At 39.4% G+C, this 27,416-nt stretch overlaps 1 protein-coding gene across 2 annotated transcripts; it reads right to left on the bottom strand.

Moving 5' to 3' along the window:
* Nucleotides 1-27,416, bottom strand: zpld1a (zona pellucida-like domain containing 1a). 2 transcript variants are annotated; one of them, XM_039777814.1, is made up of 12 exons: nt 27,197-27,416; nt 26,962-27,090; nt 26,255-26,368; nt 25,707-25,928; nt 24,759-24,940; nt 22,688-22,760; nt 22,101-22,198; nt 14,177-14,257; nt 13,904-14,075; nt 7,699-7,801; nt 7,195-7,224; nt 1-1,018 (listed from the first exon to the last, which is right to left on the bottom strand). In XM_039777814.1, exons 3-12 carry the CDS (start codon nt 26,294-26,296, stop codon nt 843-845), a joined length of 1,179 nt encoding a protein of 392 aa, XP_039633748.1. In that variant the 5' UTR covers nt 26,297-26,368; nt 26,962-27,090; nt 27,197-27,416; the 3' UTR covers nt 1-842. The 2 variants fall into 2 exon arrangements, with proteins under 2 accessions (XP_039633748.1, XP_039633750.1); XM_039777816.1 differs by having other exon boundaries at nt 25,707-25,927; nt 26,962-27,416.

The raw sequence follows: 27,416 nt of genomic DNA, 5'->3' as shown, positions 1-27,416 counted from the left end.
TTTAGAAATATGACACTGGGCAAGTTTTAATCACATGTCAAAATGAAATATTTGCAATATGCACAATTGTACACAATTTGTACATTTTAGGAATAGATCATCAATGGCATTTAAGAACACAGTTTGGAAAAGTTATACACAATTGGGTACATGTACAAATCAAACAACCATTTTATTGCTGCCACATTACACATATAAACTATTTCAAGACTGAATGAAGTACATATTTAGGTAGAACAGACAATTAAGACTGTCTAACATGTGGCAATATTAATAAATTAAAGATTTTCCAATTATTATATAAATATACTTTTAAAAGTTAGATTTTATGTCAAGAAAACTTTAAGCTTAACACCCAAGCCTGAGGCTTTCTGTTAGTTCACTTAGTTACTTAATCGAAGGTTTTAACTTTTATTTGTATACAGTTTCCCTCATTCTCTCAAGTTATATTTTCAATGAAGTGTTCTTATACTTTGGCCTCTACGAAGGAAGTGCGAGTTCTACCTACAATTATAAACCCTGCAATTGAAAGCTCTATAGCTGAGGTATTGAATTAATTTATGAGTGTCCCCGCTATGTGGGTCAAAGCTGCATGATAAATAATTACCTGCAGGTTGAGGCCTAGCCTGCCACAATTGTTGAAACACAAAGTACAGAACAACATATAAAAAGTCCTGCTATATTCTACACTAATGCACATTGTACAGACCTGTTAACAGTTTTCTAAATCAACATTTAGCTTTTATTCTCCTGTAAAATGACTACATGCACAACCATCATGTTGTCTGCCCATCACTTAGTATTGTCGGTTGTGGAGGAGTGTCAGAGTTGGGTTCAGGTGCTCAGTTGAAGGCTGGGTTGCGGAGTACAGACAGGGTGTTGACAGGAGTGCCTTTGCCTTTGAGGAGGGTGAGGGAGAAGATGAAGAAGCAAACACTCATGACACCCAGGATGATCACGCCCGAGATGAGCGCGCTTGTCACTGTGTTCATCTGAAACACTGGAGCTTTCAGATGGGCTAGAGCAGCACAAACACAAAGGAAAAAAAAAATCTGGTCACATTTCTACCACCTTTTAAATACTTCCTTTTCACCTTGAATGCAACAGCCCTATGCAGCAACATCCATTGGTGATTGGCTGTTTTTCTTGTTATTGTTGCTAATTGTTAGCCAGATCACAGCTGACATGAAGATGATTTTGACATCTTTTCCAGGACGTCATGAAAGACATGAATATCATCCCCGTATCGGCTGTAATCTGGCCTAGTCCTGAATGTCATTGAAAGACATCATCCTTATGTAATCTGGTTTATTGCCTTTCTCCCTTTTACCAATTTGCCTAGAATAATTTAAAAATTACTTTAAATCCAGAGGTGAAAAAAGCAACTATTAAATTCGGCATTTTGCAAGAAAAGCTTTGTCTGAAAAATAATAAGCGGTGAAAGTTGTTTCAGAGGCTGGCAGGAATAAATAGGAGTTGCAGTAATCGAGTCTAGAAAAAATAAAAGCATGTATGGCTTTCTTCACGTCACTGAGGAACAGACTTATTTATTTTGGAGATGGTTCCTAATAGTAGAAAACATGCTTGAATGACTTGTCTCTACCTGCTTTTCAAAGGTAAGGTTTAAGTCAAATATGACTTTCTGGCAGAGTGTGCGGCATACAGAGCTAAATAACCTAGCTGGGGGTTGAGTGCTTCAGTTACACAGAGTGGACTTATCAGTAAAACCTCTGTTTTGGTATTATTGAGTTGCAGATCATTTTGATGCATCCAGTCTTTTATTTTGTTAAGGTAATAATGCAAGGAAATGAGTCTGTTTGGGTCATTAGAAATAATTGGTATATACAGCTGGGTGTCATCCGCATAACAGTGATGGGACACATGTTTTTGCATTAAGTGACCAAATGAAAGCATGTAAAGTGAGAAAAGGAGTATATTGAGCTACCAAGCAGTACTAAGAAGGTTCTGTCAGACAAATAAGGTTTGAACCAGTTAAAAGCAGGAAATAAGGCAATATAGACAACTTCTCTTCTAAAATACTTATATGTTTAACTCAGCCATTTCCAACAGTAGATTGTGAAAATATGTATCTAATAAAACCAAATAAATTTGAACAATTAACATGATTTAAACTTGAACATTTAACACACAGGGGCTACACGAGTCAAGCCAGTTGGTGGCAAAATACTGGAGTTTGTCAGAGGGATACAAAACTATACAATAAAATTCAAAGTGGGAACACAAAAGACTCAACATGGGACAACACCTCCTAAACAAGACATGCAAGCAACCACAAAAAAGGCTCAACGTGTTTAGCAGATGAGGAGAATAAAAAAAGAGGTAAAAATGTTGCATTCAATCTACGGACACTGCAATACGTATTAAGGGGAGAGGTGAGGGGTGATGAGGATGAGTCCATCCAGGAGTTTCTACAGAGGGTGGAACTGATGTGCACAGATGAAACTGATGGCGATACAGTATAAGAGGCAGGGCGCTTAAGTCAATGGTGGGTGGGATCGGTCCCCCAAAGGCCATCTTGATTTTGGTTCCCTTCATGTAAATCCCTGCCATCAGACTGTTTTTGAACAACCTAAAATAGCATAAAGATAACCAATGTAAAACACAGAACAAGAGGAAAGCAACAGGACGACAATCACGAGATGTGGAACTGATGGTTTTTATATTGCATTTGTTATTTATATTGAGTTTTCATAAGGAACTTAAAGAATTTAATGTATGATTATTTGTACATACATACATATGTCTGTCAGGCAGTCTCTCAGGGATTTCCCTCCCACTCACACCAGATGGGCAATCTGTGGATATCAGTGTTGAATGTCAGTGGATTTTATCCATTTCAGAGACACTTCATACATCTTCGTTACAATGTGGTAAATATGTTACATTCCATTCCGTGGAAACTCTGAACAAAGCGTCTCTCATCTGTTTTAATTTGTATCATGAATTGTAACACTGTTTTGCTTTTTGAAGATCTGTTTGAACCAACCTTGAACCAATCCTCCCCTCCTAGGACTTCTTTCTTATCATATACTCTCACCCAATCTTTGGATTGAAGATGACCAACACATTGTGAACTGAACCCTGCTTTGTGTTCTCCGAGATCTCACCAGTGCTTTCAGAATCAACTCACAGGGGTTAAGCCAGTAGATAGGATTCACACCACAAAACAATCTTGATCGGATTGTTTCACAACAGACAATATCGACAATTCTTGTGGCTTCGCAAATGTACTTACAGAACAAGAAAGTGATGACACAAATGGCAATACCAATTTCTCCTTGTGTCATGGGTCTTGTGTTCTTGATCAAGTCTTTCCTCTGGAGTGAAAAGTGCACAGCATATCCCCTCAGCTCCTTAAATTATTCCTTAAGGTCCAGCAGCTTGCTAGGGAATATACGCTGACATTCTGATTTGAAAATCCATATCACTATTACAAACAGTACTCATTTGCTTCTACATTGGTTCACATCAGTTTGATAGGAGTTGTTGGAAATGGAAATACAATAAGCATATGAAAGGCAACATACCATACTGTACGTGAAGAGATCTTGTTACTGAAGCATTGTTCAAAAATACAGCCACTCTGTAGCTAGATAATTATATACGTATTTATTGATTTATATGTATAAGTCTGGCTTAGTCATCCAAGAGACCAATGCGTGTCTGCTATTGGGAGCTAATGAGTGTAATTCAACACATTTAGAAAAGTTATTAGCACCAAAGCAGCATGAGCTAGCTAAAAGTAATGTTACACACTATTCTTCCTCGGTCTCAGTGGACCCAGCTGAAAGTTAAAGTGATGGTTCGGAGTAATTTCACCCTAGGGTCCTTTGCACCATGACCTCGAGCCAAACACCCCACCAGAAGCTTTTTTCATCTGGGTCTAACATTGGGAGAGTTAGCGTAGAGTAGCGTTATCAGCTGAATAGCTTAGCGCAGAGGCTAATGGACCCACGTTTGTACGTATCTCAGTAAATGGCCCCACTAATAATGCCGAAGTATGCATACTACACACTAGTACAAATAGGTTATGCTCTCATAAAACGATGGATTGGAAAGTTTGTAAGTACACAGAAGTTTATGAACGTTGCCTGCTCTCTTCAGCTCTCTGTTGTTTGCTGCTGCTGCTACCTGCAGTTAGGCGAGTGCTTAGGGCCGTCTACAAATTATTACACACAAGAGATACAACAAAAATATTTATTAATTTAATGATTAAATAAGTTAATGTCTCCAAACTTACCTCAATTAATAAATGTCTCCTGCTAGTTATACTACAGCACTTATTTAAAAAAAAGTTAAATTAAAAATATTTTTGTTGCATCTCTTTTGGGTGTTGTAATTTGTAGGGCCCATTTCTCGTCTTACGTAACAACAACACGAGAGCAAGCGAGCAGGCAAGTGTTATTTACATAAACTTGTGTTGTACTTATATTTCAATCCATCTTTATTCTATTTAACTGTGTAGAGCTATCATTGTCGGTAGTGATGAGGTCATTAAAACGATGGGTCCATTATTTTTGCTCTAATGCGATTCAACTTATAATCTAACTCTCGCAAATTCGACAGGTGAAAAACTTCTGAAAGTGTTTGGTGAATTATGGTACAAAATTTCATACTCGAACTCAATATCACTAACTAATAGTGACTTATCGAGATTAGTCTCACACAGAGGGAGGCAAGGTGGATACTCTCAATGATGTGTAGCTGGCAGCATGATGTGCTCACCAGCAGCAGTGCTACACTAGCCAACGAGCTAACATTGTTAGCATCGACTTTACACAGATGTATAACACATTAGCTAGTAAGCTACTTTCAATTAAGTACATTACATTCCCTATACCGTACACTTCCTTGCCAGTTGAGTTTTCGCATGATTCAAACATTCAGTTAATGAAAATAAGATAATGGTACTTACCTTAAAGTGCTCTGAAGCTTTACCGGATGAGCGTCAAAGTGGTTTGCTGCTGCAGGCTGGAGAAACAAGTGTTTGTTGTGTTGCCAGAACCGCCTTTATTTAAAAAATTGCCAAAAAGCACGAAAACCAATTAAAACCTCAGACTTTAAAATTCTCATATTAGACTCATTTTCAGGTTCATAATTGTATTTAGAGATTGTACCAGAATAGGTTTATGTGGTTTAATTTTCAGAAAACACCATATATTTGTTGTACTGCACATTGCTACAGCTCCTCTTTTCATCCTGTGTGTTGAGCTCTCTGTTTTAGCTACAGAGTGAGACATCTCACTTCTGTACCATCTTTGTTGGGAGTCGCACATGTGCAGTAAGTACTGCTCAGTTGCAGAGCATGAGGGAGTGTCACGCTACAGCTAGGCGAGCATTATAACGTGTGTTCCAAAGTGACCACGTTTGTCTCTGAAGTAAAGGCTGGACTACAATAGAGCTGTTTGGAGCGGTTGGTGAACAGTGTTTTCTGTTGGAGATGGTAAGTTCCTTTGGGGTGGAATTTGGGCTTTTTCACTTTGTAAACCTATAACGTGCACAAAAAAGATATATAACACAATTAAGGAAAGGGAAAAAGCCAAAAAGCATAATATGAGCACTTTAGACTATTTGATTTTTTTTTACGTCTCCATGAACTCTTCCAACAAAAAACTGCTTATTAATCTGGGTAAATTATGTTATACAAGGAACATGACAGGTGCTGTCAGATAGTCAGCTTTTGGATAACGACAGACCAGACCCAAAAAACAAGTGATTTGACTTTGATTATGTTTTTCGTTTGCTCTGGTTGGAATCAGTTGATGAGTTTGTAAACTTAGAGCGTTTTCCCCTTGGTTCGGATTCGTTTCACACAGAAAAGAAATCCAAGCAAACTAAAATGCTTAACTACAAACCACACAAGAAAGTTCCCTCCCCTTATTGGTCAGATGTGTCTGGGCCGGGAGCAGGGAAGTAAATACAGGAAGAAGGTCCTGTGTTCTGGACCACTGCATATTTCTTTTAATTATTTTCAGACACTGTGTCCCGAGCGACGTTACTATGTCTGCTCTAGTCACCGCGACTTCACACTGCGCGGCCGGTGTCTGTCTCCAACTCTAGCTGGTTTGAACACAGAAATGCGAGTAGCCGCAGTCAGTTTCTGTGAGAGAAACATTACAAGCTTCTACAGTTTGCTGCTCTGCCGCATCGCAGATTAAAAAGATCACCTGACTACAGGAGCTATTGAGCCTAGACTTGCGGAGTACAAATAGTTGGGGTGGTTCAAGATCAGAACTTGTTCTTTTGAAAGCGGAGGTCTCGGTACGCATGTTTGGTCTGCTTTTGGTGCGCGTAATTTTTCCTGCATTCACACCAGCCCAAACTAACCACACCAAGGGGGAAAGCCAACTCTTGTGCCATTCAACCAAACTTAATGGGGCAGGTGTGAAGGCCCCCTTAGTTAGAATTCAGTGGCAAAGTATTTTTTAGTTGAACTAGGGTGATAATCTGGGCCTGATCTGACTAGTCATGATATGATTTGATCTGGCCCCATCGGACTCTCACTGATCCGTCTGGGTCCGTCCATGTTTGCTGGGAAGTTAAAGCAGCTGCGCCGTGCGAATTTGACCAATCAGCGTCAGTCATCCCTACAAATCCCACATTGAAAGTTCCTGTACTTTCAGAAAGTACTACCCTTCGTTCAGGTACTTTTTGGGGGATAAATGTCCCTGAAAAATGTCAAAGAAACTTAATTTAGACCCTGGTTCCTGCTGTCGAAAAGGGCTAATTGCATCTACTTTGTAACCACAGTTAAATCAAACTTGACTCCTCAAGAGGGAGAACGCTAAGTAGTATTAGCACTAAAAAAAATGTTTTGTCAAAAAAGGGTCGCTTTCACTTGATCTGGTTCTACTCAGGGTGTTCAATAACATCTTATTTCAATCTTTAGTTCACTCAGTCAGTTCCAGTAATGTTAATGTTACAGCCCACAACACTCCTCACTTTTTACTGACATGCAAACCATGAATGTATGTGTCAAATGATTCTTACCGCAATCCCTCAGGACATACATCAAACATCAGGATAATAACACATAATAGTGTAGAAGAGTATATGAGGCATTTCCCTTTAATTGGAAGGTTTTGACTATTTCGAATGGCTCCCTTTTATATTATTGAAAGGCAATACCACTTTAAAAGTGTAATTCCACATAGACAGAATGTGAAGGCTTACCCAGTTGAGAGTTGTTGGTTGGCGTTTCATCTGTGAAAAAAGTAAGGGCATTTTAAGGTAACAGCAATATAATGTAATCCGTCCCGTACTTTACTGTGGTGCGTTACCGTGATTTAATTTCTTGTACAGTACATGAGTCAAACCAACAGGATGCCTTCAGGCACTCTCTATCTACTGTAGGTCGCCCAGATAAGTTCTCACCATCTGTCATTAACAACCTTGGATGTGACACACTCAAGTACCTTCTAATATATCCATTTTGAAAATCATTGCAGATATAAACAACTTGTGGAATTGTTAAAAATCACAGCAAAGAAGAAGAATTGCACATTTTGAAAGAAATACAAAAGCTTCTGTATTGTGTTTCAGGTAGGAAGAAATGGCTCCTCAGACAGTAAACAGTAGACAGTAGTGGATCATGTCAGGAAAATAAGGGTGGTTGGTGGGAAGCAGACACTGAAGAAAAGGAATAACAGAGGAGAAAGGAGTATTATTAAATTTTACCACTACGAGTGATGATAGGCCCAGCAGTCAGGACAGCATTCCCAGATGCAGCGTTTGATTCCTTCCCCTCTGAGACATCTCTCTTTTTCCTGCTGCCACAGATCTATGAAAGATGGTAAAAGCAAGGCAATGCCATCAAAGAGAGACATGGTGGTAGAATCAAACCCCACTGAAGTGTTGCATGTTCTCATGATAAGGAGACACATACTGGATGGTTAATATGACCCATTAATGTTGCCTTTTTACATTTTATAAATGTATTTTATAAATGTATTTCTGTGCTTTTTGGCTATATTGTCATATTAAATGCAATATATGAATGTTTTGATTTTAAAATAGCAAACACTAAATGTGGTGATTTAAAGACAATGCTACATGCATTATTTTGTTCCCATTTGTTCTACTCCATGAAATTTTAATATTTAGTAATTATAATTTAAAATGAACGTAAGTTATGACTTTATTTAGTAATTTAAAATTTAAAGTGAACGTAAGTTGTGACTTTTATGCGAGTGGTTCTCAAACTCTTTCACATCAAGGACCCCTAAACTGACACAAATTAGACCACGGACCCCCATCTGCTAAGACTTTGTCCCTGGGTCCCCTACTTGATAGAATTTTTGCTTTTAGATGTTTTATTACAGAAAGTGAATGAAACCCATGAGCAAAATAGTCATACAATCTGTCATTGTGTTACTTATGGATGAAATTATAGTGAAAATAAATGATTCCCCCTTTTGTTGGGGACCCCCTGGAACACCTTCAAGGACCCCTGGGGGTTCCCGGACCCCACTTTGAGAACCAATGATCTATGCGACCGAACAATGACCGTCACCTCGATCTTCACCTTGAATGATGCCATCCTTCTACCTATTGTCTTATAACAATAAAGTCACGTGACTTTATTGTGAGGAAGCTTGGCTGGCCCATTATAAGAGCATCCAGGTGAATATGCCTCCTCCTCTAGCCTGGGATTCCTCAGCCCCTTCCAAGCGACAAGAGATTGTAATGGTCTGATAGAACCAAAGTTAATCATAACCTACAATCTATTTCGATCTCACTCAGACAGTCACCACTGTCCTCATCTTGAATGACTACTATCATCAGGGTCGTGAGGAACGAAGGACTCCACTTCCAGCAGCCAAAAAGGACTACAGAACCCGGTTGTGCCCATGCTGCCACATTGACTCTTTAAACACGAGAACAAGTACATGGAACATTCCAGTCCAATACGCCGTGGACTGGTAGCTAACCAACCAGCTTTTCACACAGTTATGGATGCCCTGAAAGGGCGATTTTTTTGTTGTTGCAGGCAATGTTGGCCAAAACCAACAATTTTTTCTCCTATGTACAAAATATTATTTCCTATGTACGGGATGTCATCTCCTACGTAGGACATAATATCTAAAAGTTTATGTTGTCTGTTTTGATAGTGAGAAAAACCATGCTGAAGTGCTTACTGCATGATACAAAGGGCATTGAAAGTTCAGCCAAATGCAGCATAAACTAAAAGGTTTTACCTTCTCAGTTAACAGATGTCCACTGTATAACATATGGAACCGCCCGTCTGCAGTGTCCAGGTTCCCACTCAGCGAGCGAGCGAACAAGAGAACGTTTTTTTGCACTAACAATACTAATGCAACACCACCGTGCAGCCCACTGCATGTATTTCACATACCAGCCAACAGGCAGGATTTACACAATCATCACTGCAGCTCTCATGAAGCAGCTCATTTGCAGAGGAGTCATAGAGAATACCAAACAGCGTTCTCCATGGTTCTGAACCAACTGCTAACAATAGTCACATTGTCAACAAATACAAATAATGTCCTGATATCAAAATACTGAGTGAAGTTTAGAAAGAATGACATCTCAATACTCACTAAGTCAAGTACAAGACTTTGGCAAATTTCAAGAATCTTGACATATTAAGATAAATAGACTACATACAGACTGGGTTTGCGCTCTCCCTGTGGAATGTTACCTGCGTGACCGAGTAATGTGAAAAGATTTATGTTTTATCTAATTCATGTATTTAAAAGAAATTACATATTATTTGGAAGTGGACACATTTGAAATTTGAAATTATAAGGTTTCCGTCAATATTTTCCCCATGCTTGTATGATAAAAACTTGTGAAGCTATTAATCTAAATACATTTAAATACAATTTAGTTCTTATGCTGCTGAGCTCTGCTGGTAGAGCTCTTCAATCCAGAGGGTTTAACAGAGCTGGGCCGTCGACACCACTCACTGCCGTATATACAGTACACACACATATTGTAATACACATGCTCAGACTAACCCCTCTGATACGATACTTAAATTAACACACAACAGGTCAAGCCTATTTACACATAAATGTACAGATGGAATAGTGACAGGGATAGCTCTATAACTGATAAAAGGGGGTGAAAATTGTAAATGTTATAATGATTGTCCCAGCCTTTAATGCATCTACCTATAATGTTCTTTTCTCTGCTGAGTTTAGCTGCAGAGCTGCACCACTCAGCAGACAGTTTAATTTTTTGTCAGGCAAATTTAGAGAGACTGTGCGCATTTTGCACCAGGAACAGCAGCATTATTTCATTGATTATTTCAGGAAGCTAAAAGTTTAGTTATTTCCCTCTGTCAAGTTCCATGTTTTTTTTACAGTGCTCTTTTTTGTCTCTATAGCCTATCTACACTGTTTAACCCAAGTCAGTGCTATACACAGTTCCATTATGTTTTACAGTAGACATTTGTAAAACCTTTTGTTTATGCTGCATTTGGCCGAACTTTCAATTCCCTTTGTATCATGCACTAAACGCTTCAGCATGGCTTTCTCGCACTCAAAAGAGCCTACCTTAGAAGTAAAAGTTTATCTTGTACCTAGGAGTTAAACTTTAGTTTTGGTCGACGATGCCCAAAAAAATGTTTCACCTTGCTTTTCAGAGCTTCCGTATAGAACGCATAAGGGGAGGGGTTGAAAAAAAACAACACTCACTGCAAACAGCGAGCCAAATACATAAAGCCAGTTCAAATTTCTCCTAACTCACCTGGGAGAAAATATAGAAAGGTAAAAGCAGCACTTCTGTGGAAATCTGTGGAATTAGTGCAGTTACCTGCTTAACGAGCTTTGCCAAACAAATACACCTGAAAGGGATAAAAGGTTAATAACATAACCACTTATGTCTCAAAGAAATGTCTCAATGCACCATACTATAAAACAACAAACCAGGTAAACCACGTAAATCCTCAGGAACACAAGGCACCAGCACAGAAGTGACGGACTCACTATAGTCGAGTCCCAAACATAATTATGATACTTGGAGAGCCAACCCTCCAAAGGTCAGTCACATGACTTTGTTGTTAAAAGGATTGGTAGAAGGATGGCATCATTCAAGGTGATGGTCTAAGTGAGGTCCAAAGAGCTCAGCCCAGTGTCTTCTTAGAGAGTATACTGACTGAAGAAAGGAACACAGCCTGATTACATGTTACTGTATATCAAGCAGCTGCTCAGGCCTGAACACTTTTAGAGATTAACATTAGCCCTTAGCTGCTGTCAATAAGGCCCCAATAAAGCATTTAGAAATGTGAGCAGGTGGTGGATGGTAATGCATCGCGCATCACTCAGCTTGTTTGCCAACTGCCAATAAAAACTAACGAAGAAGAATATAAATCTTCTTCTTCGTCGCATAAGTATAAACATCAGGCCACTTACGTAGGCTACGGCGAAAGCTCTGCGTGGAGCCTGCGCACAACCATAAAACAAGACTAGTGCAGCTAGTGCAGCTTCACAGTTGAACTGCAGAAAAAATGTCCCACGTACCGTCCCGGTCGGGACCGGACAAGTGGGAGGCGGAGTGCACCATGTGCAAAGCTGGCACATATGTTTCAGTGTCTTTATTATTTATCTTATTACATTGAAAAGGTATTAAAGTGCCCATATTATGTTCATTTTCAGGTTCATAACTGTATTTTAAGGTTGTACCAGAATAGGTTTACATGGTTTAATTTTCAAAAAACACCATATTTTTGTTGTACTGCACAGCTCTCTCTCACTGCTGCAGATCCTCTTTTCACCTGGTTTCTGTTTTAGCTACAGAGTGAGACCTCCTTTTCATTCTTCTTCTGTACTATCTTTGATTGCACTCGCACATGCTCAGTAGTTCAGATGTAGATCATGTCAGCTAGCTAACTCTAGAGACAGTAAAAGAAAGCCTGTTTCTCCAACTTTGGTCAGTTACAAGGCAGGATTAGCTGGGAGACTTCTAAATGAGGGCGCACATGGAAGTAGTTCTTTTGGTAGATTATGGTGAACTTGTGTGTGTTGTAGCAGTGCTTTGCTATTGAGAACGAGGTAACGCTAACGCTAGCATGCTAACGCTACGAGCTAACGGTTGTGGTTAGCCAGCTCGTTTCAGATTGTGACGTCACAGTCCGAGCCGATTTTGAACAGCTCACCAGGAGACTGAAGGCAGGACACATTCAGAAACCGTATCTCACTCAGAACAGCATGGATGGATTTTTTTCAAATTTTGTATGTGTGTGGAAGCACCAGAGACACAAAAGAACACCCCAAATCCCAGAAAAAGTGTTTTTTTCATAATATGGGCACTTTAAGAGCTATTTAGTTGAAGCTGGATTTTCTAACACAGAATAGGGTCATATTTAGAACATTATTTAATGTTATTTTATTCTTATTTATTTATTTATTATTTTAAAAGAGCTATTATTTTGTTACAGGTTGCTACTGATTTTATTTTATATTATTACAGAACTTATTTTTGCACCACTGAGGCATAATAAAGCATGTTCATTAACCTCTGAGAAGCCTGTCTGGATTTGTCTTGAGGCCGGGCCGAGTGTCCTCTTTTTTGGAAATCAAAATATGGTCACCCTAAAGTTATGGCTATAACAAAGTATTTTATACGGAACAGGAACACTAGTAACAGACCTCACCGGCCGGAGAGTGATTCAGAAGCAGCGTCCGCGGACAAGTGTTGCAGGTTTGTGAATCCGCTGTTGTAACACTTGAGTTTCGTGACTGTATTGCTGGCTAGCTAGCGAGTTAACATTATTAGTTGTTATTAAAAGAAATTAGTTACTAATAGAGATGGGCGGATGATTTGTCTAATGATTTGTCATTAGAACAAATCATTTTTTATACGACCTGACAAGATCTCTAATTGGCTAATCAACTCAAAACTAAAAAAATAATTTAATCTGTCATTATTGTTCTGGTGGTGCAGCACAATGACCTTTTCCTGTTTGATTATTAGTTGTATGTTTTCCCTCTGATTGATTTGTGCTTATCATTTCTTGCAGGATTATCAGAAGTGCCGTCGCTCTTCTTCCACTCGACACCATCACTACCCTCCTCACCTGGCCTTCATCCTTACCTGTATTGCTTTCTTTCTAAGTTTCTATTTTACCTGTTAAGGATAATTTTTATATAAATTGAAATGCATGAATTAATAAATTGTTCTTGTTTTAAAACAGATTTTTATTGTTTTATTATATTACATTATTATTACTTGTGTATTGTTTAAAAATACACGATAAACCTTGTTTTGCAGTTAAAGCTTCAATTGTTATTTTTTCCATTTCATGGATTCTGATGTAGCAAATTTATCAGCTAAGCACAAACTAAACAGAACTGAACTCTTAAGATTAGTAATGATGTTTACACCAAATTCCAATTTTACCTATGTAGGCTAACTTAAAAATAGTCAGATAATGGTTGCCTCTTTTTAGTTGCCAGGGGTGACAATGAGTCATCCTTAACATTTTTGGTGTTTTGGATTCACTACAGCTGGAGAACAATTACATACAAAATAGGATGTAGGCTCTTTTTTTTTTTACTGAGTAACTATCATCATTTTCCCAGATAGTGTATAGAATTTTAGGCATTCTATTATCTCAAACAGCCTGAAAAATAGTGCATTTGGCTGACGTAATTGGGAACAAAATCTCCAACGGAGGAGCATGCCCCCGGACCCCCCTAGGTTTGGGCTAAGCCCCGAATGTTTATATCGTCTGGCTCCGCCCCTGCTTCTGATTGTGTGTATGTGTAAATGTCTGATATTTGGAGGCTCTTTGTCACAGGATTCCCTCATGAAATGAAGCTGTAGATGGTTTAAGAGTGATACTGTGTGAAAATATGGGTGTTATCCTAATAGTTTGTCATGTTACGTGTGAAAGTGTCCTGTGTTATAATCTCACTGGCATGAGCATTGGACAGTCATCTGCTCGACACAGTTTGGTGACACAGTGCAGGAAGACAGTGGACATCTTCTGGTTCTTGTGCTTTACGAAGCGGAATACTTCAAAGGCAAAGCGGCCCATTTGGCTCTTCCCATTTTCAAAGACGGCAGTCTGGGGGTCTTTTTCACAACTGGCTCAGAGAGGGAAAATCAGAAAGTATTATTAGAAAGAAGAGCAACAAAAACGTAAGAACTGAAGAAAATCATAGATCTGTGAGTGAATTTGAGTTACCTAAAGAAAAGATCATAGCGGAGGTCATCGTTAGGGTTTCCAGAGGGCGTGGTGTAACAGTAGTCCATTAGAACGTTCCATCTATTTGACGTGAAAGATTAGTAAATTTGTTTGTGGATATAAATGCAAATGAGATCATGTAAGGGACTACTCAGACATTTTGGTGGCACATTGCCTACCTCTCCTGGAACGTGTTAAGAAGAATGCCACCAAAATGATCTTTGTGTTTTCAATAGACACAAAGAACTATAATGTGACATTACAACCCCGTCTCCTAGAAAAAACATTTATATACTACAGTACTTACTTGTTTTCCCAATTATGTTTTGCAAGGAAATTTAATTATTGCCTTGAAGTTATTTCTAGACTAGAAAGTGTTACATTTATGTAGAGCATGTCATTCGGAGATGGTCAAGATGTATAGCGGTCGCCTACACCCAGGTTCCCGCTTGTAGCACGTTGTTTAAGGTTAGGAAAAATAGTGGTTTTGTTAATTAAGTACATATGTGTCCTTGAATGACTTTTGACTTTTTAATTTCTTTTCTTTTAGGTTTTGACACTTAAGGGTTGTTTTCTCTTCCATCTGCTAAAGGAGGAAAGGTTCTCTGTGCTAATCTTAAGTCTCATGTACCAGCAGTAATTTTGTGAGGTTTGGAAGTCAATTGTGGTCCAATATGCAACTTACACAATTGTGAGGAGGAAACTTGAAGACTCCAGAGCACATACACTCAGAATTGATTTTTCAGTGAAGGAGACATCTTATTTCCACCAATTACACTTTTGAAATGAACAGTATTTGCATATTCATAGTTTATTAATTAACAATTTTTTTTGTCCTGACAGTACCTAGTAGGGGTGGTACGGTTCGCAAAACCCACAGTTCTGTTCGTATCACGGTTTTAGGGTCACGGTTTTCGGTTCTGTACGGTTCTTGTTATTTTTTCTTTTAATCTTTAACACTCCAGAAACATACTTCAGCATATGATATATAGCTAAAATTAGCATATGCATTTATTTCCGCTGTCATCATAGGTAACATGAAATCCAAAATGTTCCCACACACCAGACTTATACAACACTGGAGCATCCTCCAACTCCAGGTAGCCTTCCTTATCTCTCCCACCTGACATTTCTGCATGTGACATGACCTGCAGCAGCAGCACGCCACACTTCACTTGAGGAGCAGTCGGCTCGGCTCGCCGCCTATCAAAAACTGACCTTTGTCGATAAAAAAAACAGACAAATTCAGCAACTGTATGGCCTATTTATCGCTTAAAAGTTTTTCAGAAACACGTTTCGGTGAACTATTTTCGTAAATTACGAGATCGTATTCAGAACGAGACACCATTAGAGTCTGTTTTGAAATTCGGGAGCAGCAAGACCCACGTGGCGCATTCGTCCAATCAGCTGCCATGTGTTGCGTTTGTCAGGCTCATCCCCCTGTTCATTTCCAGTAAGTATTTTAACATACCAAAATATCTCGTCCACCACCCAACAAAAGATAATTTGAAGAACACAACAATACACCATGAGTACAATTAGATCAAACAAAACGAAATAGGCAAAATTATAGCCCCCTTAAGTTAATACTGTAGACCTTTTGCTGCATTACAGCTGTAAGTCGCTGGGTATCTCTAATGCACATCGACGAATTTTCCCTTCCTCCTCAAAACACGAGCAGTGGTTATAACGTTGTACACATCCCCATCCATTGAGTCACACATTCTAACACTATATGTTTATTTGTAACATCATTGTATTTTCTTTATTTTTGATCATTGTCTTGTTGGAAACAAATCTCCGCCCACAGTCTGCACCCACATTCAGAATTCTGTATTTGGTCCACCATCTTCCCATCAATTTTAACCATCCCCTGCTAAAAAAGCAGCACAATACACATGTTTGACAGTGGGATGGTGTGTAGGGTGATGAGCTGTGTTGCTTACGCAAACATAACTTGATGTTCCAAAATGTTTTACTGCCCACCCTTCTCCACATTTTTTCATCTTTTGGCAACTAAACCAAAAAATGGTTTTCTTCCTCTCAACCAATTTGTGATACACTGATTTTTAACATCCCACCCACTGACAGTATCCGGTGAAGGGTCTAACCTTTAACTGAAAGTAGAGGGCGTCAATTGTAGTGTCTCTCCCCATTCATATTATCGCTTGACAGCCTGGATAAACTGGGAAACTTTTGTACCAACCGGCTTTAAACTTCCCACAACAGTACCTGTGTGTTCCTTCTCATGATCTCTCTGCGCTTAGCCCGAACTATCACAGAGAGGTGATTTATAGACTATTACACACATTCAACCATATGATGATCACAAATCTCACACTTCTGAGAGAGTTTTCACTGAAAGGCTGATTTTGCTTTTATTTTTAAATGAAATACCAATAATTTGTTACCATATTGACTGATTCCACAAAAATTACAGTTTTATACTTTAGTTGAGTGAAATGTGGCAAAGGGCAACGTTCAAGGGGCGAATACTTTCGCAAGGCACTGTAGGTGTCGAAAGTGGCACTACAGCAGTAAGTGGTTAGTGCACATTAACAGTGGACTGACGAACCGTGCGACGCACACACGCTCCGAACCGAGACAAGCGAAACCGAGCGGTTTGAATGTTTTTTCATGAACCGTACCACACCTAGTACCTAGGTAAGGACTACTAGCCAGTCAGAAGCAGAGAATGAGGGCGTGCCATGCTAGCAGCTAGGTGAGCATTATGATGTGTGTTACAAAGTGACGCATGTTCGTCATGGTAGTAAAGGTAGTAAAGGCTGTTGAGCTGTTTGGAGCACTTTGTGAACAGTGTTTTCTGTGTAAACTTACTTTGTAAACCTATTACATGCACAAAAAAAGATATATAACACAATAAAGTAAAGAGAAAAAGCCAAAAAGCATAATATGAGCTCTTTAAGAATTATAGAATGTTAACATTTGTTCTAGTCAGAGAATATCAGGGTATTTAATCAATTCTCTGCAGAGGCCATACTTGAATGTATTTCCAACAACTTTCACACAATTACATTAGGTAATTTCAAGTCCAAATGGGGAGGAAAGCAGAACATTTATATTTGGAGACAAACAAACCAGTCATCAGGCATAATAAAATAAAGTACAAGTGCTGCTAGAGGTTCGACTCTGCCTTTTTCCCTTCTGCATGCACCTTGGAAGTAGATGAAGTTGTACTAGAAATCCCCACTCGGCTTCTACATCAGCTAAATATAGGTCAATGGTTTTGTTCTTCACATTGTGTTGCAGCCAAATGTGTCATTTTACAACCCTGTGTATTGTTCTACACGCTCAGTATGAGTGTAGGTTTCTTACATTGTACTTGTACTGATCACATTAGTTCCATAAAAATAATTAGTGATGCATGTTATATCTACAATCATATCGATATTCCGGTCATAACCATGACATGACACCGGTCATGAATATTAAGAAGTCTTTATGAATGTTCATGACTGTTGTCATTAAAGGTGATCTAAGTGATGTGACGTGTCTTTTAGGCTACAACATTTTTCGTCACACACAGCAAACTATCTGCTAGCTGTCTGTCCCCTGAACACACTGTAAAAAACATCTCCTCACTATCTGCTAGCTGTCTGTCCCCTGAACACACTGTAAAAAACATCTCCTCACTATCTGCTAGCTGTCTGTCCCCTGAACACACTGTAAAAAACATCTCCTCACTATCTGCTAGCTGCCTTCCCCTGAACACACTGTAAAAACATCTCCTCACTATCTGCTAGCTGTCTGTCCCCTGAACACACTGTAAAAAACATCTCCTCACTATCTGCTAGCCAGAGAATGGCAAAGTACTCACTTCCCGTACTTAAGTAGAAGTACAGATACTTGTGTTAAAAAATACTCTGGTAAAAGCAGAAGTACTGAGTTAACTTCTTTACTTAAGTAAAAGTAACAAAGTACAGGCTTTGAAATGTACTTAAAGTATAAAAGTAAAAGTAGCCTTGCAATGACAACCACTTTTTATGCAAAGCTACCTGGACCACCACACGTTACTAGAGTGCAAGATGAGAAACTTCAGTGGACATAAAAACCAGGCTCTTTATATGCCATTGTCTACATTTTAAATGGATGTCTGCCAAACATCACATATATGATTATTGTGACAGAGACTGGGACTCCAGCTTAATAAGATTCTGACTGAGTAGCAGATCACAGAACCAGTTTCTCTTTTAATCGTCCCCTTAACATTTAAAAGAATCTACATGCATGTGTGTGTGCTCAAATATAGAAAGAAAAATAAAGGATACAATATGAATTACTAAACATAGATTAATTAAGAAGTTCCCATACTTTTAGAGTTACACAGCACATTGGCCAGGAGTCATACTTGACGCTCCTAGCCTATCTCAAACATCTCTCTCAGATAAGGCCAGGGATGATTGGGAATGTCTTGCTGCTTGTCTGCCTAATCTCTGGGATCTCTGTTTTCTTCATTTTCAATCGTATGCCGTCCATACTACTAGTGCTAACGTTACCGCCAGTACATTCCCATCCAATTAGATTGAATTCGGTATTGATCACGTGAAAAATAATAACGGTAACTCCAGTGAAATTATTTGGAAACTTGTTAGTGAGGACTAGATTAGGACCGTATTTGTTAAGCTGATGCTGGTTTCAAACTTCGCCCCTCAGGTGTGTCTGGTAAAACACGGACAGAGACAACTTCTCTCTTTTGATGTTTTACAAGCAATGTGAAACCTAGCTAACAGGTGAAGAACACAAACAACTAAATCACTAGCTAACCTACTTTAACTGTGCAGGAACTATAGACCAATACAACAACAGGCTTACATGAACTGACAACATAAATTATACGACTTACAGTTCTCAAGGACGCACACACACCATCTCAACTGATTATCCTCCCGGACAGCAGTCTCTCTCTCTTTTCTCACTTTTTTCTGTGTGGCGCACGCGCCCGCTCAGCGGTGTCAAGGCGGTGTCCGCGTATTCTCCGACATTACGACGTCTTGTACAAAACTAAAGTAACGAGACAATTTTTAAAATGTAAGGAGTAGAAAGTACCGATATTCGTTTTAAAATGTAAGGAGTAAAAGTAAAAAGTCGCCACAAAAAAATAGTAAAATTAAAGTAGAAATATCCGAAAATCTACTTAAGTACAGTAACGTATTTGTACTCGTTACTTCCCCATCTCTGCTGCTAGCTGCCTGTCCCCTGAACACACTGTAAAAAACATCACCTCACTATCTGCTAGCTGTCTGTCCCCTGAACACACTGTAAAAACATCTCCTCACTATCTGCTAGCTGTCTGTCCCCTGAACACACTGTAAAAAACATCTCCTCACTATCTGCTAGCTGTCTGTCCCCTGAACACACTGTAAAAACATCACCTCACTATCTGCTAGCTGTCTGTCCCCTGAACACACTGTAAAAACATCTCCTCACTATCTGCTAGCTGCCTGTCCCCTGAACACACGTAAAACATCTCCTCACTATCTGCTAGCTGCCTGTCTCCTGAACACACAGTAAAAAACATCTCCTCACTATCTGCTAGCTGCCTGTCCCCCTGAACACACTGTAAAAACATCTCCTCACTATCTGCTAGCTGCCTGTCTCCTGAACACACAGTAAAAAACATCTCCTCACTATCTGCTGAGCTGCCTGTCCCCTGAACACACTGTAAACATCTCCTCACTATCTGCTAGCTGCCTGTTCCCTGAACACACTGTAAAAACATCTCCTCACTATCCGCTAGCTGCCTGTTCCCTGAACACACTGTAAAAACATCTCCTCACTATCCGCTAGCTGCCTGTTCCCTGAACACACTGTAAAAACATCTCCTCACTATCCGCTAGCTGTCTGTCCCCTGAACACACTGTAAAAAACATCTCCTCACTATCCGCTAGCTGTCTGTCTCCTGAACACACTGTAAAAACATCCCCTCACTATCCGCTAGCTGTCTGTCCCCTGAACACACTGTAAAAACATCTCCCTCACTATCTGCTAGCTGCCTGTCCCCTGAACACACTGTAAAAACATCTCCTCACTATCTGCTAGCTGTCTGTCCCATGAACACACTGTAAAAAACATCTCCTCACTATCCGCTAGCTGTCTGTCCCCTGAACACACTGAAAAAACATCTCCTCACTATCGCGCTAGCTGTCTGTCCACTGAACACACTGTAAAAAACATCTCCTCACTATCCGCTAGCTGCCTGTCCCCTGAACACACTGTAAAAACATCTCCTCACTATCTGCTAGCTGCCTGTCCCCTGAACACACTGTAAAAACATCTCCTCACTATCTGCTAGCTGCCTGTCCCCTGAACACACTGTAAAAACATCTCCTCACTATCTGCTAGCTGTCTGTCTGTCCCCTGAACACACTGTAAAAACATCTCCTCACTATCCGCTAGCTGCCTTCCCCTGAACACACTGTAAAAACATCTCCTCACCATCCGCTAGCTGCCTGTCCCCTGAACACACTGTAAAAAAACATCTCCTCACTATCTGCTAGCTGCCTGTCCCCTGAACACACTGTAAAAACATCTCCTCACTATCTGCTAGCTGTCTGTCCCCTGAACACACTGTAAAAAACATCTCCTCACTATCTGCTAGCTGTCTGTCCCCTGAACACACTGTAAAAAACATCTCCTCACTATCTGCTAGCTGTGTCCCCTGAACACACTGTAAAAAACATCTCCTCACTATCTGCTAGCTGCCTGTCCCCTGAACACACTGTAAAAAACATCTCCTCACTGTCTGCTAGCTGCCTGTCCCCTGAACACACTGTAAAAAACATCTCCTCACTATCTACTAGCTGCCTGTCCCCTGAACACACTGTAAAAAAACGCGGTCTCTGAAGACAGCCCAGGCTCCTCAAATGGCAACAAAAACAAACTGCACCAACCTGCACCACCAAACATAACAAACAGTGTTCCAGCCAATAACCAACAAGAAGGAGCTGGTTGAACCATCACTGCAGCAGTGTTAGCACGTAGGCTACTTCCACAATGCATATTCATGACTCAACCAACTCTTTCTTGTCGGTTATTGGCTTTATTTAATTATAATACTTTTAATGCAAAGTTAGCATTGTTTGAGATGTTTGTGTTATGAAAACTTGACATTAAGTAAGACTAAATAACAATAACAACAAAAATATGTCATAGTAGACCTTATTATCAAACTTAAAGAAATGATTTAGCTTTATGTGTTAACATTACATTAAAGTGTCATAAGTGTTTGGTCGTTACATTGGCTGTCATGAGACCATTATAATTGTGTCATGAACATTTCCTTGACCTCAAGTAAAGGGAAACAATTTGGACTTGACATTAAGAGGCAATATATGATTTAAGAACAGTTTGATGTCAATACAGTGCTGTGGTGATTTTATTCGTTTTGGACAGATAACCGCTAACTGCTGTTAACTTTAGTTTATTTATCATTAGCTAGTTAGCCAGGTTAGCTTTAGAGATTCAGCGCTATTGGCTACTATAAGTGCTAATCAAAAGCCGCAGTAATTAGCGACGCGACAAGTCCCTCCCTAGCCTCTGACTGGCTAGTACTTGTTGCCTTCGTTGGTTGGATTGGTTAGGTTTAGACATGAGGAGTGAGATTGGTTAGTAAGAAAACCAGGGTAAGCCAATTAGAGGCAGAGTAAGGCAGAGCTAACTAGCTAACTGTCTGGACATTTTTCATGGTAAAAAAAAAGACTCGCAAGTGCAGTATGCAATACTTGCAAGGTCAAAGTAATGTGAGCAGGATGCTGTGCCAAATTCTTCAACACCACCAGTTTGATCACGTATTTGAAGGACCGCCATCTAGAAGTTCACAATCAATATCAGCAGCAAGCTACTAGCAAGCCGCCTAAACGCAAATAGCGTAGTCAGATTGAATTGCAAAATGTTGATTAAATACCTCCTATCCAGGTTAGAAGCTTTTACAGCTGCAAACACCCGCGTCTTCAGGGTCAATCCTGCCATGGGGATGGACAGCTGCTGAATGTATGATGAGTCCTGTACATAAACCACAATAGGATTTCAGTATGTTTTCTGATTCTTTCTTTCATCCTGTTGAGAGTGATTTGTTCAGTTTCACCACACTTCTTGAATCCCTGCATATCTATCATCTGGTTTCTACAACCACATTTATTAGTGTTTGGTTCAAATTGAAAAGTGAATTTAGCATAAGGTTTGACATGAATTATGGGGTAAATTGAGTATAATATTCTGCAATTACAGGATTAGAGGTAATTTGCTGCCTACTTGGGCTGCATAAAAGGGTTTCTGAGCCTATGATATCCTACCCATCTCGCACATGGATCATCATTCTCAGAAATTGCTGAAGATGCATTTGCAGATGTAAAATGTGCAGATACATTTAACATAGCTGTAGAGCGTCATACGCTCTTTAATGCATGCTGACTTAGATGACTTTGGTATATAACTTTGTCTCCAGTGCAACAGCTAAATAACAGCTATTAGACGCGACTGATGTTTACTTACATTGTAAAGCAGTAGATTCAACGTGCTGATGAAAGTACCATTGCTTTCCTTCACTGAGATTGCAGCTGCTGACCTTCAATAAAGAAAAAGATGATGATGAATGATGATGATGATGAATCATTTTATTTCAGTTAACATATATGAAAGAAACAATTATTTCCCACAATTTGCCGCCATAGCTATTCGAAAAAGGAATAGGCTGAAGCCAAGGCTTATTTTTGCCTAACCTAAAGAAAAGATCAAAGCTGCCAAGAACCTTTTTAAAGGGGATTCCAGTATTTTAAGTGACCGTTGCCTGATGCTGGCATTTGCATCTTTTTAAAATGAGAAAATAATTATGTAAGTATAAACGTTACTTTACTTGCTAATATTCACAATATTAAAAAAGAAGAAAAAAACCAAAGTTCTATTTCTCATTTTACCAAATTCAACTGATGACATACACATTGTTTTCACAATATATCTGAATCATACTGGGCAGAGTTGAGACAAGCTTTTATAAATATAAATATAATATAAAATTTAAAATTCTGATCATAAATCTCTATTTTCATATCAATATTACTGTAGCTCATTTGAATTTAGCCTTATTGTATACATAGGCTCTGAAAAATTGTGGGATTTTATTTTCCACAAGATCCTGTGACTGGTTCGATACATTTTAAATACAGGAGGGGGACACAATAACTTAAAGTAACTACGAGGAACTTTTAAATGTTTCTGAATGTTTAAATTTTCCATCTGATGATCATAAATGACCTATAACAGCAAATGAGACTAACAGTGACATTTTTTTATATAGTTTTTATTAATGCCTTTGCCCAGGTCAGATTTTTTCTGCGAAGTCACAAAATGATTTCTGATGGGTCACAGATTTCGGTGTAACACCGGTAAAGCCTGTGTTAGTGTATTAGCCAGGTAAAAGGTAGCAGGAGAGTTTCTTATTTAGGCCTAATTGTATTTTTATTTTATTTTAGAAGTTATCTATTTTAGTTATGTCTGATACTGGGGCAGGACCATCACATAAAAGAAGGAAATTAAACAAAGAAACAACTAAAATCTAAAAGGGAAAGTGAAAGACATCAGTATGGCTTTTAACAGAAGACAATTACAGGATGGTAAATGATTAAAAAACTGACTCTGAATTGGCCCTCTTCCTCCTAGTAAGAAATATGTCTATTTCTTTTTGTAATTGTAATATGTCTATTTTCATTTATAAAATAACTTTAGATTGCATGATGTGGTTGTACGTCAGTAGCCTAGGTTAAATTATGACCCCCTTCCATTTAGCCCGCTTTTTATTTCTTTTCAGTCCGTGTTTGTGTTGACCTACTATTTTCTTTGGTCCCAGTGCAACTATATGACCTCCCTGTAACGCAAATTCTGTAATACAGTGGGTAATACATGCTTTTTTCTCGTTGACATTACATTTCAGCATCAGCCAGCACACGCTAGAAAGATCTTTACGAAGTAGGGGTGGTTAAACACTACCGCGTTTGTCCAAAGGGGCCGCTAGAATCAACACAAACTGAAAGTTTCTCATAGCTAATTTAAACACTTGTGAAATATGAGGAAATATAAAACAATAGCCCCTTGTGAAGGTAATAATGTTTCTGAAGCTGAGATTGGTCTTGTTTTGTTGACCCTGTGTCTTGGTAATTGTTATTTTTAGGCCACATTTTGTGGTGGTGTTGTCTCTGAATGCATTATATTTATACACAATATTTTGTCCATCATGGGGGACAAACTAACAGAAATTCAGTACTGTGTTGTATTAATTATATATTGGATGTGTTTCTTTTATTTTGTTCATCCAGTTGGCATGATTCAAATTATCACAAACTTCAGCCTCCGACATGACCTTACAGATTAATGAGCACCGTCTCTGATACAGAATTAATGCATTGCATGATATTTAATAATTAGCTAGTCCCACTTGTTGGGCAGAACAATGTAAGATTTTCAAAGCTAATAGCGCCAACAACAAATTGTACTCATTTCAATGTATGGCTTTCTGTAGCACCCCCACTAAAGCACTGTAAACCCATTTAAAAGTGGCAGAGAGACTTACGAGGCCAGCTGTGTGTTGTTGACCAGGTATTCCAGTGGGTAACTGCAGCTGAACTTGTACAGCAGACCTGGCAGGTAGCTGATGATGGTGGGGGGATCTGGTGTGTCGATATATCCTGATATGTTTCCAATCTGCACCAGGGACAGGTTCCCATAAGCGTTGGGTCCTTGAGCTGTGGAGACCTGCAGCGAACAACATCAGTGTGGGTAACAGTCCTCCTGGCTCGCCAACCGACCACCATTTTCTTACTGTGGGCACACTGGACAGGGGGTTTTATCTGAGAACGCACCCCCAGGAATTTGTCTCACCTCATCCAGCTCAACACTCAGCAAAAACACGGAGAAAAGCAGCAGAGATTCACTTTAAACTCCCTTTAAACAGTTTTTTAGAATAGTTTTTTCACTCATCATCGTAACAGAGCCTAAGATCCAACAGCAGTCCCTTTACCGATATAACGAGTGCTGGACTACATTCCTATGAAAGAAAAACTCAACTTGTCAACATCAAAACATGGATACTGTGAACGAGAATGCTGGCTGAAATACATAAAAGACATATCTGATCTTTTTCTACAAACTGCTGGGAGGCTTTTTGCTGTTTTTAAAGTTTTCAGCTTTAGTTTGGGTTGTTCTGCCTATATTATATATATATATATATATATATATAATGATTGTCAGCAGGAATTGCCTACAATGCATGTCTCATTTCTAAAACCTTACATTATCCACTCTTTATAGTAAACTATATTTTTATTAGCTTTAATGCTATTTTCTCAAAGCTATTGGTATTATTTCAGATAGGTCTTAATTACCTTAACAACAACATAACCATAACAGTTAAAGCCCCAAATCCAACTCCATCATCAGCAATGTTCAGTATCAGTAATGCTTACAGTAATACTGTAAAATCTGTAAAACAAGCTATTTATACCATTGCTGCTTTTCTTACCACCAGGGAATTGCCACAGGACTCCAGAGTCGCCAGGCTGATACTAAAGATTACTACAGTGGGAAAGGTGTTGTTATTGATGAAACCGCGGCAGTGGGCATCTCCATGGCGACCATTAAGAGCCAGGTCGGTGTCGGTGTAGCCAGAAAATAGGACAGGGCAGAAGTTTATCTTGAGGGTGATGGTCTGCACCCCACAGTACACACTGATATCCCTCTCCCGCTGCAAGACACACACACACACACACGCATGCACAACACACACACACACACACACACACACACACACACACACACGACACACACACACACACACACACACACACACACACACACACACACACACACACACACACACACACACACACACACACGATATAGATATAAAAATTTTAAAATTACTTACATTATGTTTAAATCACAAATCAGGAACTGGTATGTGGACAAAATAATTCATCTCCTCCTTGGAATATGCTAGTTTGAGGATAACTTTCCTCACATGTAAATTCCATCCAGTAATTCTGAAAGAAAAAATGTTGAGTTCCTCACCGGGGAAGCGGCTGTGAAAGTTGGCGTCACAGTTGTATCCATTGAATTGAGCTCCAAGTGATAAGACCTTACTAAACACTAAAAGAATCAGAAATATATGTTCCATTTCAGCACCTGAAACAGAGCAAGAATTTGCACTTAATGTAAGAAATCCAGTCTATGCACTTCATCTGACACTTCAGAAAAGTAAAACAGAAAGTGATCCATCATATTGTATATCTAATTATTTTTGCTGAGAAAAAACAAGATATTCTATTCAAAGTGTGCTAATGTCAGAGGGAAAGATTTTCCCAGGTGATTTCAGTTATTTCGCAACAGTTTGTGACTTCAGGGGAACATTTTTCATATGCTTGCCAACCAGAATCAAAGCAGACAAATGTCACATGGAATTATCTTTAAACACCTGCAGCTTTGGCAGCAAAGTTATAAGAAATTATGGTGGATAATGTGCTGGTAGCTATGGTTATTTTGTCAAGTATAATGGCTTATCTCTGTGTGCACATCTCATTGTTCTGTGAAAACCTGTTATCACATAATCGTTGTCAGTCACAGATAAAGACTTTCAGTCCTGAGGAACAGCTAAATTAAAGGAGTAATTGCACCAAGTTTATAGTTAGCGTCTCTAGCTCTGACAGCAGATAATGCTTTTCCTGACAGCCTGAGGTAAAAAGGCAGATGGTTGCTCTGCGAGAAGTAGAACCACTCACCCTGGATCCTGGAAGCCAACGAGTCAGCGGTTCTCCATAAGCTTGGGACAGACGATAGAATGGTCCGCACAGCATCCCTACCTGACAACTAGAAACAGGACTAGGGAGCAGGGGGGGAAAAAAGGGATCCTACACATAAGAGATTCATTATTTGAACATGTCAACAAAAAAGGGCTGTCCAGAGTGAACATGGGAAAGTCCATCAAATCTGAATGTGTTATACAAATCCTTTCACGTTCGCAGAAACATGAGCAGGTTTTGAAGTTTCCCACTCATATCCTTTCGGCCCAATCTGGCTGTGTCACTGCTCACAAATGGTTTGACGCCGCATGAGGTCCAGCGGCGGTGGGGGGGAGAATTATCTTTTCATCGCTCCAGTGGCCCTGGCCTGCTGACTGAGCCATTCCTTTCTCCCCGGGCTGGTCGGGGAGTGCAGAGCCCACCACGCAGGTTCT

This window comes from Perca fluviatilis, chromosome 16, assembly GCF_010015445.1.
Source record: "Perca fluviatilis chromosome 16, GENO_Pfluv_1.0, whole genome shotgun sequence".
NCBI classification, from domain to species: Eukaryota; Metazoa; Chordata; class Actinopteri; order Perciformes; family Percidae; genus Perca; species Perca fluviatilis.
The sequence above is the reverse complement of the archived record's forward strand: the minus strand, read 5'-3'. Positions and strand labels throughout refer to the sequence as shown.

Coding starts and splice junctions, on each gene's coding strand:
- zpld1a (XM_039777816.1), bottom strand. CDS start 26,360: ATGGAACATATATTTCTGATTCTTTTAGTGTTTAGTAAGGTCTTATCA. Junction 22,199..22,687: donor TGAATCTACTGCTTTACAAT/GTAAGTAAACAT, acceptor GTTTATGTACAG/GACTCATCATACATTCAGCA. Junction 7,802..13,903: donor ACTGTCCAATGCTCATGCCA/GTGAGATTATAA, acceptor CATCTTTCATAG/ATCTGTGGCAGCAGGAAAAA.